Genomic DNA, 15,002 nt, shown 5'->3' with positions numbered 1-15,002 from the left:
CAGCAGTCCAGATGGTGCTTTTCTCTGTCTGAACTACACATGAAGACACCACTCTGGCAGAAGAAGATGTCCAAAATTTGTCCTCCAATGGATTATTACAACCTACAATCACAAACTTCATCAACAACCTACTGCCAACAGAAATAAGTAAAATTAATAAAGTTGTATTTTTTGTTTTCTAAAGACACATTCTCTTGGACAACACCAGGCATTATGACATGGAAATCTTACAAAACTGAGCCCAAGCCAAAACCTCTCTGGAAAGAAATATTATTAAACTGTTGTGTCGACATATACCAACAATTTCATATCAGAACTACATAAGTATCCATCAAGAAAACCAAACGGAGGCAAATTGAGTGAAGATGCAGATGGAAAATCAGTTGAAAGGCCTGGTGTGGAAGTTGTTGCTGGTGAACACTTTATCATGTGGGCTGGAGGTGTGCATGGCTGCAGGAACGGTCTACATCCCACCTCTGCTGCTGCAGGCCGGCATGGAGGAACGCTACATGACTATGGTGCTTGGTGAGTGGATGAACCATACACATTAGGTGACCATGGGTGTAAAGGTTTGATGTTGAGGGGCAAGACTCAAGAACGCTCAGGATGAAATGGTGGATGAATGAAATTGTTTTCCTAAAATCTTTTCTCCCGCAATGATGATGATGTACCACATGGTCAGAGCTGATCCATTCAGATCCATTTTGGTATTGGACATATTGACACACAGATCCGAGAGCCATGGTAGTACAATGAGACCATACCTGACCCAGTTAGACAGAGTATAATTTGGACAGGTCCTAGGTCTGTGGACCCGTGAAGACCTCTAAGCCCTAGTATTATACTGGTTTGTACTAATGTCAGACCATTATCTCTTTCTAGTATACCAGTAAAGCTGTTTACTATAGAATTACATCATAGGCTACTTGGCTATTGGCTATATTTGGCTATACTAGGCTATTGTTTGTATTATCAAACAATATGTTGCACTTCTACATGACATATTGATTTTAGGATGAGGACAAACCAATTATTAGTTTGGCTAAGCCATCCTGGATGAACTTCTCCAAATTCAATTCAATACGTAAGTTATCCTCAACTGATTTAGTAGCATCTGGAACCAATGTTACACTGGCTCTCAGGCAGTGGATGTGTCAGCCCTTAACAGACTTTCTAACATAACCCACTAACCACACAACAAGCCAGACATGCTAGTATCAGCAGCTTACATTAGACCAGAAAAACAAATTTTAATCCATTCTACCTTTTCTCTTGTCTTTTTGATTTTGGAAAGGCTATAAAAAAGATGACCCTTCATACTCCTTGTACACTTCAGCATGAGGAGAAATGTAAAGCTAAACAGGCCTGCTGTGACTTGTTGCTGTTGCTGAGCTATGATTGAACAATCACTGTTTGGGGAACAGGTTTAATAAATGGTCAATTGGTCAGACTCAGCTGCTTACCCATGTGACAATATGCTTCGTTTATACCCTATTGCATCACAAATGCAGAGAAAACACATTTTTTTGTTAACCCAACACTAACAGTGTTAACAGAATTGTAGAAAATATGCCAGGTCTCACTTGATTGTTTTTTTTCCCATCCTTACCTGCCCAGATCCTCATTGGTCAGTAAATATATTTTCAGAACCAATAAAATCAATCACAAATCAAATAAACTGGTTTTCTCTTTCTGCCAGCGGTGGGTCCAGTTCTGGCCTTGATCTTTGTACCCATGATAGGCTCGGCTAGTGATTCACGCCAAAGCCGTTTTGGTCGACGCCGGCCCTTTATCTGGATCCTGAGCCTGGGCATTTTGCTAGGCCTGCAAGTCATGCCTCAGGCCTGGCGTCTGGCTGTGGTGATGTCCCCACAGCACGCTCGCTGGTTTGAAGCTGTCCTGCAGGCTGCGGCTGTGTGTCTGATGGAGTTCTGTGGACAGGTGAGTTAGGTGCCACAAGTGCACGCTTTTACAACTTCAGTTGTACTCAAAGTAAATCAGTCAGTATATTACTGAGTTACTGTTTAGATCAATTGCTTAATTTTCAGTCACAAACCAGGTATGTAATGAATCCTGTACTGTCAAAATTAAATCCATGTCCATGGTGTTGGTGACCCAATTTATACATCAATACAAAAGTATTTAAGAATTTGACTTTCTCTATGAAAATATAATATTTGAGTCTTCAGAGTGAAACACAGGAGTGGTTTCTAGGCAGCATGTAACAAAAACCACATGAATGTGCTAAACTGTGCGCAACAGAGAGAGTACTAAAAGAGAGAAGTACTAAGAAAAACAGGAGATATGTTTTCAGCTCAACTACAGCACCGTCAATAGATTTTGAACAGTTCCAGTTAACCTTTTAAGGCACATTTACTGTGTTGAAACTAGCCTTGTGTTGAACAGTGTGATGCAATACACAGTAGTGTTACACTCTTAATACAGGCAGTACATATGCTTCATTAATTTGCTTTTATTATGAAATCTACATCCAGTGGGGATTACTCAGTGTACTCAAAAAGAGGACAAGTAATGCTTTAGAAAATCAGCAGATCAGTGAGGCATAAACCAGTTGAGTAGTCCTTCAAAATCCATTAAAACACATTCACTTCCTGTAAATCAGTGATTTTTTTTAACGGTGACCTTATCCTCCAGTGGTAGGGAAGAAAATAAAATCATTCATTTACAGAATCAGTCCTGTTTCAACAGGAACTACAGCACATCATATTAAGTATTAAGGTAGAAGATCTCATTTCATTCTCTCTTTAAAGCTGCCACATGTTGAATCTGAAAAATGTAAACTTAAATGTAAACCCAGTGTGAAAAACAAAACAGACGCTGGAAAACTGACATTTGCTGAAAGCAACCGTTCATCTAATTTCTCTATGTGGCAGTGTGAGGGTTGGGAGAACTATTATAGGAGACCAACCACGCCACCTGGGGAATTGCACCCTGGGAAATATGTACAACGGAGAAATGGGTATTACCAGTTACCAATAACCTTGAGTTCACAATCAGACCAGGCACACAGACTTGTTACTGAGGGGACAGACATGGTTCAAGATAAAGGTATTTTTATCATCGAATAAGGAAACTGGAAAAGGGCTGCTGAAAGACGAAAAGTAATTAGTGATTAAAAGACAATATAAAGTTGTAAAAATATTTTATTACAAAACTATTTTAAAATATAATTAAAGTCTTTTACCATTAAGTGTGTTACTAATATTTCCAAGAAAGACAAAAACCTGAGGGTGCTGAGGCTGGTAAATGGGGTGGCAGACTACGCAGAGGTGTGTCTTGGGGTGCTACCTTATACTCACCACATGTGCAGACACAGCAACCTAAACACTCACAGCAATGGGTGAATCACTCATGCATCCCGGTGCCTTTAATCACAGCAGACAGTGAAAGGACCTCACCCAGGGTGACTAGCCTCCCCCAATAGACTGGCCCTCAGCACCACTAAATCAAATAAATAAAAACTTCAAACGAGCTTAAACAATATACCGATACCAGTAGGTTCTATCACACTACAATGTTTAGAATATGACACACAATGGCAACACTAAAGGATGGACAAAACAGCAGGCCTACTTACCACCATGGTATTGAGAGGTCTACAAGCAGGAAGACTGACTGGAGGCACCAGCAAAGACGCTAAAACAATAGTTAAAGTTAGCCATCTATGAACTATTTAGCTTCTTTCTAGCATTCAAATAGCCTACATACCTCTGACCAGGGCACATGGCAGGAGCAAGAGGAAGAGCAAAGCCATCAGGTGTCAGGTTATATAATCTGGCCTTAATCATGACAATATTCACTTGCACTAGGGGAGCATTCCCCACCACATCTACATACAAACACTTGTGCCATCAGAATAATTTGAAAGATGATTGTAATTTACTGGGCCGGCTCTCAATAATCAGTTTAGAGAGATGACCTCACTAACATCGGTCAAAATCTTGTTTAGTTCAGGGCTAATCTGCCTTGACGATAACGCTTCTCTGTGTATGACACAGTGTGCCCTTTGCGCATTAAGCAATCTGTGCCTGCAATCCCTTTCTTTCCCTGTCATGGTCTGTGTACCACCCATGACAACACCCATACAGTTCTCCCCTTTCAGCCAATGTTCTGTCAGGTAACAGTCAAGAAGCTTAAAGAGCTCATCAGCTGTTGCTCTACTTGGGATGTACTTGCAAAACAGCAAATCCTCACACAGCGACTCTGACGCCACAAAGCAAACATAAGCAATAAACAAGCAGTCTTTACTGCTGTCAGTAGCCTCGTCCACTTGTAGGGTGAAACATTTGTCTTTCAGTTTTTCGGTGAGTTGTTCTTCAAGGTCATTTGAAATGTCACATATACATCTGGCAACTGTGTCATTGGACAGAGGGACAACCTTCAATTTTGCGGCACTTGTCTTATTAAGCATAGTTGACACCATATCTAAAGCTGCGGGGAGTATGAGCTCCTCTGCTATTGTGTGTGGTTTCTTGCACTGGGCAATTCTGTATGCGACTTTGTATAATGCCATTAATGCATAGTTGTTCACTGATGCAGTTTTTACAAAGCAATGTTCCTGCTGACAGTATTTCACTAAGTTTTCTCTGAAAGAACTCAAGTGGTTTATTGTCACATACTCTCAGCTGCCATAGATTAAATACTCACTGGTCTCTCCTCATGTCCTGCCACATTCACTGTGAACCCAAAAGCAAAATAAGCTTTGTCATAGTTTCTTGACTTGGTTTTTGGTTGATTACTGTCACTTGTTTGTTTCAGAAGCATTGCCGATTTTTCTTTTTGTCCCTGTCAAATATCTCTCCGTTATGTAAACCTACAGACTCTCTGTCTGAATGAACACCATTGCCAGCGTGAAAGCACAGTTTGTTTATGTTCCACTGTGAAAAAGACTCCAACGTCAAAACATTAGTTCCACACTACATGCTATATTAGTTTAAAGCAAGTGTATGTAAACTAATCTGGTGTAACATTAGCACAAGTTGAGTCAGTGATAGGAATATCTAATTAAAGTTTGCTAACATTTTCCATCATAAGCTATGGGTCATACCAGACCAAGTAAAGCTATAGCAACAAAACCCAAGAGTTTTTAATTGCTTATAAATCCAACTTTTTGTTTGTAAGGGGAAGAATTTGTAATTTCTTCTCTGAAAAGTTACAAATTCTCGCTTTAAACCACTCAAAAACTCAGCTAATTTTCTCCATAAGGACTGGGTCAGTATTCGGTCTGGCAACATAGGCAAACTACCCCACAACTTTCATTACATTTTGATTAAAATCCTTGCATGACATCCCCAACTTAGCCTCACTCACTTCATGCCAGTGAAAGCCAAATACAAAAATCTCTTGTGAAATAACCCAAACTGTTCTAAATTTGGAAGTTTATTTTGTGTTCATGTAGGACGCCATCGCTTATAGTATGAAGCTGAATGATTAAATATGTTCTCAGGGCCTTTGAGGTAACACAGTAACTGTGATTTGGTGTCTTGTGTTTGGCTAAGCATTGTGTTGGCTCCTCAGGCCTGTCTCACCCTGCTGGTGGCCCTGCTTTCAGACCTGTTCCCCGGGGAGGAGGAGAATCGCAGAGCATTCTCAGTTAATTCTCTGATGACCAGCCTGGGGGGTTGCCTGGGGTAAGGCACATATTAAACTTTTCTCTCCTAACTGGTTCTTTCTTCCACATACATGAACACATACTTATCAGCAGACCTCACCGATTGTCAGGAACCTGTTCTGGCTGAAATGTGAGGCATGCAAACACAACTGTCACTTATCAGAAATATTATGGGGGAAACAGAGGGATCATGTACAGTATGTATAGACAGAGGGAGACATGAGAAACTAAAACTATGGCAGCAACTAACAATTAGTTTCATTAACAATCTGCAAATTATTTATAAAATATCAGATAATAGTGAAAAATGCCCAACACAGTTTCCCAAAGTGCTTGTTTTGAAAAAACGGAACAAAACACACTTACAATGATTAATTGATCATTAAAGGGAATAGTTGTGTGCACTGCTGTCTGCCAAAGTGTCTTTTTTATACTACCACTGGAGGGTGCCACAGTTAAAAATCTTCAAATTCTACATATAGTGTCTTTAAGAAAAAAAGATTGTGGCTAAAGAATAGCACAGGAACAGTTTCTCAAATTCATCTTTCTTTTTGTTGATGACTTGAACTTCAGAATTTCAATGTTAACATACAACAAACTACTGAACAGTGTCTCTAAGCTATATAAAAGTCTGCTGTAGTGTCTACATGCAAACAGATAAAAAAGGGAAAGAGACTTGGGAATTAATTTAGATAACAAGGACTGATCATTATTCTGTTTGAAAATTCATAAATGCTCTTATAATGTAAGGCATAAACTCAACATAATGCTGTACACAGAGCATATTATACACCAGAGAAGCTACACAGAATGAACTATTGAAGAATAGGTTCACAATTTTTCTTAAAACAACAGTGTCCAGTGAAAGAGGTTTTCCTTGCTGTAATCATTCCTCCTGTTCAAACTGGCTATTAAAAAATTCCCTTCAAATGTGTTTTCAATGTAAGTGATGGGGACAAAATTCACAGTGTGTCCACACATTTACAGTCTTTTTAGCATCAAATTCCCTCTTTGTGTTTCCTCAGACAGTGTTTCCCTGTTGAGCTGCAGTGGAAGTATAGTAACATAGACTTTGGCACTAAAAAGACTGTAACGTTGAAAGATATCTACTTGATTTCACTCATTTGGACTTTATCACTCATTTTGGATATTATCTGAAGCTTCATATTAGCTTCAGATAAAATACATTATTGCACAGAAGGAGGGCTGTGGACTTTGTCCCCGATCACTTACATTGTAAGTGCAATATGAGGAATTGTTACAGCAAGGAAAATATGTTTCAATGTTCATTTGGGTACATGACTGTAAGACAGACTTGAAAAATTGTGAACCTGTCGTTTAAATCTTGTTTTTGTGTTAGCACTATAAAAAGCAGAAGGGCAACTTCTTTAATATGTTGTGGTCTTGCAGTGTTTTTAGAACTCTGTGATTAGTATTATTTCTTCTTGTCCTCACCTTTTTAATTCCATTATCACCTCACCCGTGTCTACTTGGCACAAGCAAATCAGACTGTTGGGACAAGTCCCAAAAAATATATATCAATCTCACACTTCTAGCTGCAAGGAAGTATATCACAGTTAATTGGAAATCTGAATGTCCACCTACAATACCTCACTGACCAAAAAACATTTGATAATTGATTATTAAATTTCCTTTCAATATTTTTCAACTGCCAATTGACAAAATTTAGACATAAGACATTACACATGAATAATAAAATAATAACACAAGATATTGGAAAATTTTCTTTGAGCAGAGATGCATGTCACTGTCTTCAACTCTGGTTCCTGGTTCAGGTTCTTGCTCCCTGCAGTGGACTGGAGCCAAGCACCCTTAGCAACATACCTTGGAGGCCAGGAGGCCTTCATCTACACCCTACTCACCGTCCTCTTCCTCAGCTGCCTCCTCACCACTGCCTTCATCCCAGAAGAGAGAGGATCCAGAGGAGGGGAGAGAAAGACTGTCGCTTGTAGGAGTTTGAAAAGCTGGAGGGGTAGATGCTGCCCGCACTTCTTCCTTCCCAGGCCACAGTGTTTCCATGTTGCACTGGGCCACTGTGCATCAGCCTGTATGACAGTGTTACCTCGTATGTATGCAGCATGTGTGCATGTGCCGGCGGTCATATGGAGACTGTTTGTAGCGGAGATGTGCAGCTGGATGGCGCTGACGAGTTTCATGCTCTTCTTTGTTGACTTTATGGGGGAGGGATTGTACCAGGGGGTGCCAAGCGCGGAGCCAGAGACACAGGAAAGGAAACACTATGATGAAGGTAGGGTAAGTGGTTCTTTGACTCTGCACATCTCAGGGTTAACTCAGCTGGTGAGATTATTTTACCTCATGCACACCTCATTTCTGCCTCTAGGTGTACGTGTGGCCAGTCTGGGACTCTTCCTGCAGTGTGTGGTGTCAGTGCTGTGCTCACTGCTAATGGACTGCTGGGTTGCTCTGATGGGAGCCAGAGTGGTGTACATCAGTGGTGCAGCTCTGCTGGTGTTCACCACCATCACCATGAGTGTCTCAGACAGTGTGATAACGATCACTGTCATGGCAGCCATGACAGGATACACACTCTGTGTCTTGCACGTCCTACCATACACACTGCTGTGTCTCTATCACTCGGACAGACAGGTTAGTCAGTCTCTTAACCACACACTGTCACAGTCTTTCTTCACACACACACACACACACACACACACACACACACACACACACACACACACACACACACACATATATTCATTTTCCCCTCTGTGAAGTTTATCATTACATTTATGGATGTAGTGACGGAGGATAACCCAACCAATAAACCCATCATTTTTTTATTTTCAGAATTTAAAGGATAAGGCTGGTGATACTCGATATTTTTGTTGTTGTCAACAAATTCCATGAAAAGACCGAAACCAACAATGCATTAGTCCATCTCTCATTACTTTCTGACTTCCCTGCCTGTGGCACTCAGCCCCAAGCTCACTGGTCCCTATTGGAGATGTTAATCTTTATTTAAAATGTGGTCATGGATATATTCATTGAGGGTAGAGAGAGGGGACCCTGGGCAGATTCGCAGCAAGGGCCATGTAGGTACATGGTATGTACCTTAAACATTACAGCTTGCCTACACTGAAAGCATCTTTACATGCCGCGTTTTTCAGTCATCATTCTCATGTGTGTCTGACAGAACAGATACATTTCTATTATAACTAATATTTCTGTTTACATAGGCCTCATGTTAGCTCACATTTCACTTGTGTAACTGTGAACAGAAGCATATTTTTAGGCTTCCTGTCTTATTTTCTCTATTTTTTCTAGCAGCATGCATCATTAGAGGGTGCTAAAGTCAAAATGTCCTAATTGGCTTCAAGGACTACTAAATATACAGTAAATGAGTTTGGATACACTTTCCCATTCATTTGAATGAGAAAGTGTGTCAAAACTTTTGACTGGTACTGTGGATCGAAAAAAGTTTAAAGAAATTTTGGGAAATATGCGTATTCCCTTTCTTTACAAGAGTGAGAGGAGAAGATCAAGAGCACTCTTTGTCTGTGTGTTGAGCACAGAGCTGGAGCTTGGAAGTGGTTATCTTAACTTAGTATAAAGACTAGAAGCAGAGGGAAACAGCTTGCCTGGCTCTGTCCAAAGTTTAAAAAGATGCTACCAAAGCTCAGCAGAAGTGAGGTGGATTTTTGAACTTTGGAGAGAGTCAAGTTAGCTGTTTCCCCCTGTTCCCAGTCTTTATGCTAAGCTAAGCTAATCGCCTCCCAGTTCCAGCTCTGTACTCAACACACAGACATGAGAATGGTAAGGATCCCTTTTATCTCATTCTCAGAAATCAATCTAATTTGATTTCTCAAAATGTTGAACAATTCTTTAAGGGCAGCATATTCTCCACTACATCGTTAAGTATGCATTCTTTATCTGAGAACTAATGACAGTAAATGATCTTCATTTTAGTACTTGTCTCCCAGCTTTCACCCTCTTCTCTTCAAAGGCTTTTTTCACCTCGTCCAAGCCCAGACCCCTTCAGCTCAGTGACAGTGATGACCCACTGCTTGCCAAGTCCCTCCTCTCCTGTGGTCCAGCCACTCCTTATGCTAATCGCACCCCAGGAGGGCTGACTTTACCCAGAGCAGACCCCTCTGTCGGGTCACCCTACGTTCCACTGTTTGCAGGTGGAAGTGACAGAGGTGAAGGAGACTACACACCGGTCTCCCAAAGAGGGTTGTGTTTTGACGTGGCAATACTGGACAGTGCTTACTTGCTTTCACAGGTAAGAGTGGGTGATGGGAACATGAATCTGTTGTTCAAATGACTGATTGTTTATTATTTATCAGAACACAGTACAATATGAAATGACACATGGAGCCGATTCTAATATGTAATCAAATCAAATACAGTCCATAAAAATGCATCAGTCAGCTATGGCAAGAACATCAGGCACAAAATCATTAACAAGATACAAATTCTATTGCATTTGCATTTATGGCTTAATTTCCTGTATACAGAACTTACTGACAGTTCAGGAAACATCTAGAATGACTCCCACAGTCCCTTGGAGCTGTGTCCAAAGTTCCTGAATAACTCAGCAGCTCTTTCAGTGAATTTTTCAAAACTGAACAAATATCTGCAAAAGTTATCTGCTGAAAAACTGAAAAAACATCTTGACTTTTGCATCTTGCAATTCACTGAAGTTACTCTGCTGCCAAGACAGCTTAACCAGCTCTCATTTTGTGAACTTTGCTCTGTAACTGTGTAGCCTTTGCCCACAGCAGACACACAAAATGATATCTGCTGTATGCCTGAAGATTTATGTTCTGTATATCAGAGAGATCTCTGCCCAAAAGCTCTTCAAAAATCAACAGCATATTGGAGTATCAGCATATCAAGGTTGTGGCAGTACTCAGCTTAGTAGTTTGCATTTGTTCTGTTTCTATATCTGTTTGGGGATTTGAGGAGAATGAAACCTGCTATGTCTGGGCCATGTTCATGGCTATGACCTATAACTGGCAGCAACATGGAATGCTACTTGTCTAGTCTTGGTCCTCAAACACAATAACGAACACAAGTCCACAACTAATACAAATAGTTATTAATGTTTGCTGATGCTGTAAACTGTTTATTTGCATCATTATTTTTTAAACACGTGTAAAACATGTTTCCAGACTTCTGAACGTTGCCCACATGTCAATTTGTTCAAAGAATTCAATTTTTCCGGTAAGAAAAACATCACAGCTTATAGGTGTAATTAAGAATGTGTGCCTCACAACCAGCTAGCTGCTTAGCTACATCCAAGAAAAGTCAAAACAGAGAAACAGCCAAAAAAATTGGCAACAAGCATGGATGAGATCAATACAACTGTACAGGTTGTTGTAAAGTTGTGTTAGATAGAATGGAAATTTTAGATACAGCTCAATTGTGTACAGAATCTATGGAAAAACACAAGTGGGCTCGGAGAGATGCAATTTTGCTCTAATTTTGCAAAGAAGTGCCTGTGGGAAACTGTACATGTTTCAACTTAAGTGAAAAAATTGTGCTTATCCCAATGCTTTAAGAATTTACTTTATTGATATTAAGAAAGAGGAAAACAGTTAAGGGACTGGAAGGAAGACACACAGGCACTCTCCACACACATGCTTTTGTTTGAGTTACTAGCTAGCTAATGTGAATTAGCAGCGGTCAAATTCGCACAAATAATGCAGGGCAAAGGTTCACCTTGCATTCTGTCTAAATACACCATAAGTAGACTTATGCTCTAGTAACCTCTACAGCAGCTTTTATGTCGACTGAAAATTATATCAAAAAAACCCTTCCAACCAGAAATCGGCTAACATGAACACAACCAGACTAAATTATGAAATGGGATTAAATGGCAATTCAGCCTGATTATCAGGCCAGTAAAACAAGGCTATATTTTGGTTGTCACTATTACAAAAATTTAAAAAATGCTTATTGTATATCATTAAATGAAACTCTTCAATATTATAAATAAATGAAATTAGAGATTTGGCCTTTAAACAGAAATGACCCTGATCACCCATTCAAAGGTGGATTTTCCTAAAAAAGAAAACAATGTAGTCACTATAGACTCATACAAGATTAATCCCTCTCAATCATCACTTATGACCCACTAGAAGTGTGTGGCAGCGTATGCATCTACAGAGACCCTGCCCTCTGTATTTTCTTATTATTTTGCAGTGTTCGGGACACTTCTGGGAGTCACCCTTTGGGCAGTGGGTGTGTAGCCCCCAGCCAATAACAGCGCGCAGGGTATGAGGTCAGGACTCGTAGCGTAGCAACCAGGTTACATCGCTGTCTCCGTCTCTCTCCTCTGCTCCGCTCTGCTCTCTGTCTCTGTGTCATGGATGTATAAAGAGCTGCAGGTCTGTGTGTCTGCTTGACCGAGGGCGGGGCTGAGCTACACACATGCAGAGCAGAGAGGCCACAGCGGAAAGGCTGAAGCTCTGCATTCACAAAATGCAATGCAGTGCTGCACCTTCCTGCAGGGTTGCGTGGAGGTGTGGGCGTGTTTATTTGTGCTTTAGAGTGTAACTGCTGTGAAACTATCAGAAAATAACGTTTTATTCATCTGATTCAAGGCTTTGTTCTCGCCAGGGCCACTCGTTCTCCTCATTCACTCTCTAGCTAGCTCGACCACTGCTGCTCTCTCTCCCTCTCTCTCTCTCTCACTTGCTCTGGTGTCAAGCTGGGACGGAGGGGCCAACTTTGAATGCTGTGTTTTTACAAACATCAACCAACAAATCCTGCATAGTATACCTTTAAAATGTCATTCTTTATCTCTCTCACTCTGCTTATCTGCAGGTGATGCCGGCAATGTGCCTCGGTACGATAGTGCAGCTGGTGAACAGTGTGAGGGCTTACATGGCTTCCGCCTGCTGCTTCAGCCTACTGGCTTTTCTTTTCTCCACCAGGGTCGTCTACAGCCACGCTGACCTCCAACGATGACCACCTCTCCATTAAAAACATCAGCCAAGGATATGTAGTCACACATAACCTCTGATGCTGAAGTGGTTGCAGTGAAGAAGAACTGCATCCTAAGTGACAGAGTTACTGCGTTCCTTGAGGGTTTAAAGAGGTTCAGGGACCTGTTTGAGCACTGTGATATTTATAAAACAAATCATTTTAAGGATTATTTTGTATTGTTATTGCAGGTTCAGGACACAAGTGTCAAATGTAGCATCTGTCTACGACAGTGTGTTCTCATGCCAGCAATGAAATGTGAATGAATGCTGAGATTTAATCAGTCAGTTCAATTTATTTTGGGTGTAAACACAAATCTACACTCATGTACAGTATAAAACTAGATTTTTTATATTCTTGATAGTGAGTGATAGGGGGTGATATCCTGCTGTGTACTGTTGCTAAGAAACTACACTGGAGTCTTGACACTCCTTGTGTGGTGCATTATGCTGCAGTCTTCTCACCCATATGCTCTGTTTGGCTTCTACAGAGGATCAGTTACAGCCAGCATGTAATAACTGAATGGAGCTAATTATCAAATAGAAAAAGATCTTTAAAATAAAGCAGCATTTCCAGCTAGGTGCCCCAGTTGTTTGGAGCTATACTGGTTATACTGTTATTTGTGATTTAGGTCAGTGACTAAGATATCATTTTAAAATTATCTCTCCACACCCTGCCCTACTATTGCTCCACCTCTGGCACCAGATACAGTATGTCAATATTGACTTTTACAATGTGTCTGTCAGATTTCTATAGCCCATAGGCACTTACAATAAGACCAAAGACACTCAAATATGGGGCTGGTCTCAGTTTATTGTAAATGTTGCAATAGAAGGATTCTGTGACATTTTATTCATGTCACACATGAATAAAATGTATGACATGAATAAAACGTATGACATGAATAGGTTTCTTTGGAAATAATTGCTGTTATTAAACTGAGTAAGAACTGTGTCTATGACTATCTCCGACTTAAAAAGAATTTTCAATTTAACGTGGTTATTGTCTTTTTTGCAGAGAATTAGGTGAGAAGATTGATATAAATGTCATATCTATGTGTTTAGTATGGAGCTAGAGTCGGGAGGATATTAGCTTGGTTTTTATACTGAAACAGGGAAACAACAAGCCTAGTTCTCGCCAAAATTCAAAAATAAGCCTACCAATACCTTGTTGTTTAATATCTATTGATCTTTTCATCTAACTGTAAGCAAGAAAGAAATACTTCAACATTTGGGAAATATGCTTATATGCTTATATTTCCCAAATGTTAACAAAATTAAGTCTTGTTTATTGCTTGACAAACATATTTTCCATAATTTTCAAACAGTTTAACTGGAGCAACAGCCGTTCAGAACTTTCTCAATCCGTAGGTAATCCAGATAAAACATGCAAGCCTTTTTCAACCCTTTTACATAACATTGGGGTAATATGAACCTGTGTGGCGTCTATCAATTGGTCTATACATCTGGATAATACGCTATGGTCAAGATACAAACTCTATTGCGCCAGATTCAGACACAAGCTTGGAGTTCTTTAAGATGAGTTTTCACAAGTAAGTCACCCACATTTTATTACAGGACCTTTAACAAGTTTAAAAGTAATACCAACATAGCTCAAATTATAAAAGCTAATTTATTTAAGGATTATTGTAACATGTATATAAATGTGTCATTAGTAATCATTTTATTGACTTTCCCATCTCATTATGGATGTAAGATTCATTCTTTGAGTCTGACTTTTTGTGGCCCTACTGAACCACCAGAGGGCCTCTTTGCACAACAGACCAGCAGTACATCAACATCAAGTCAAGGCTGGTGAAGATATTTTATGAAGCACCTTTGTTCATCATAAGACACTTTACAGCAATATCAGCATATTCAGAAGTAAAAACAACAATGAAACTGCAGGGATGATACAGGAAAGTTGGAGTCAAGGCAGTCAGAGATGCTGTGTGGCATTTTAAACAGCAGGTTACCTAAAAGAACAAAGCATGTGAAGATAGTTTGTCTAGGGAAATTACATTTGATTTGTCTTTCAACCTCTAATTTTTGCATAAAGTATTTTACACTGGAAGAGGTCCTGGCTGTTCTTTTAATACATTTTGTTGGGAGCTTTGTAGACCAGTGATGAGTATACAGGAGAACTTCAACTTCACATGAGCATTCTGGTGACTAAATGTTGAAGGTAAAGAGAATAAACAGAATAAAGGGGCCTTCAAGTTGAATTAAAGGGACTTCAATACATCAATAATCAAATAACCTTTAATTAGTGGTTGAAGAGCCTAAGAGGAGTCTTATGCTTAAAAACACAATTTTAACATCTCTCAAACAATAAGAGTTTTAGAAATTTAGAAAAATGTAGTCATGTTTTTCAGACCTTTTGATCATCTTTTATAATT

At 39.8% G+C, this 15,002-nt stretch overlaps 1 protein-coding gene across 1 annotated transcript; it reads left to right on the top strand.

The window, feature by feature from the left end:
* Window positions 1–13,598, top strand: LOC122980990 (solute carrier family 45 member 3). Its single transcript, XM_044349467.1, has 7 exons — window positions 1–525; window positions 1,700–1,941; window positions 5,539–5,651; window positions 7,429–7,901; window positions 7,995–8,260; window positions 9,618–9,896; window positions 12,446–13,598. Exons 1-7 carry the CDS (start codon window positions 366–368, stop codon window positions 12,587–12,589), a joined length of 1,677 nt encoding a protein of 558 aa, XP_044205402.1. The 5' UTR covers window positions 1–365; the 3' UTR covers window positions 12,590–13,598.
* Window positions 13,599–15,002: the final 1,404 nt, after the last annotated feature.

This window comes from Thunnus albacares, chromosome 4 (assembly GCF_914725855.1).
Source record: "Thunnus albacares chromosome 4, fThuAlb1.1, whole genome shotgun sequence".
Lineage (NCBI taxonomy): Eukaryota > Metazoa > Chordata > Actinopteri > Scombriformes > Scombridae > Thunnus > Thunnus albacares.
This window is presented reverse-complemented; position numbering and strand designations above follow the sequence as displayed.

Excerpts from the sequence above, each read along its gene's own strand:
- LOC122980990 (XM_044349467.1), top strand. The coding sequence starts at position 366 with ATGCAGATGGAAAATCAGTTGAAAGGCCTGGTGTGGAAGTTGTTGCTG. Across the intron at positions 7,902-7,994 it reads AAGGAAACACTATGATGAAG|GTGTACGTGTGGCCAGTCTG; the intron begins GTAGGGTAAGTG and ends TTCTGCCTCTAG. Across the intron at positions 9,897-12,445 it reads GTGCTTACTTGCTTTCACAG|GTGATGCCGGCAATGTGCCT; the intron begins GTAAGAGTGGGT and ends GCTTATCTGCAG.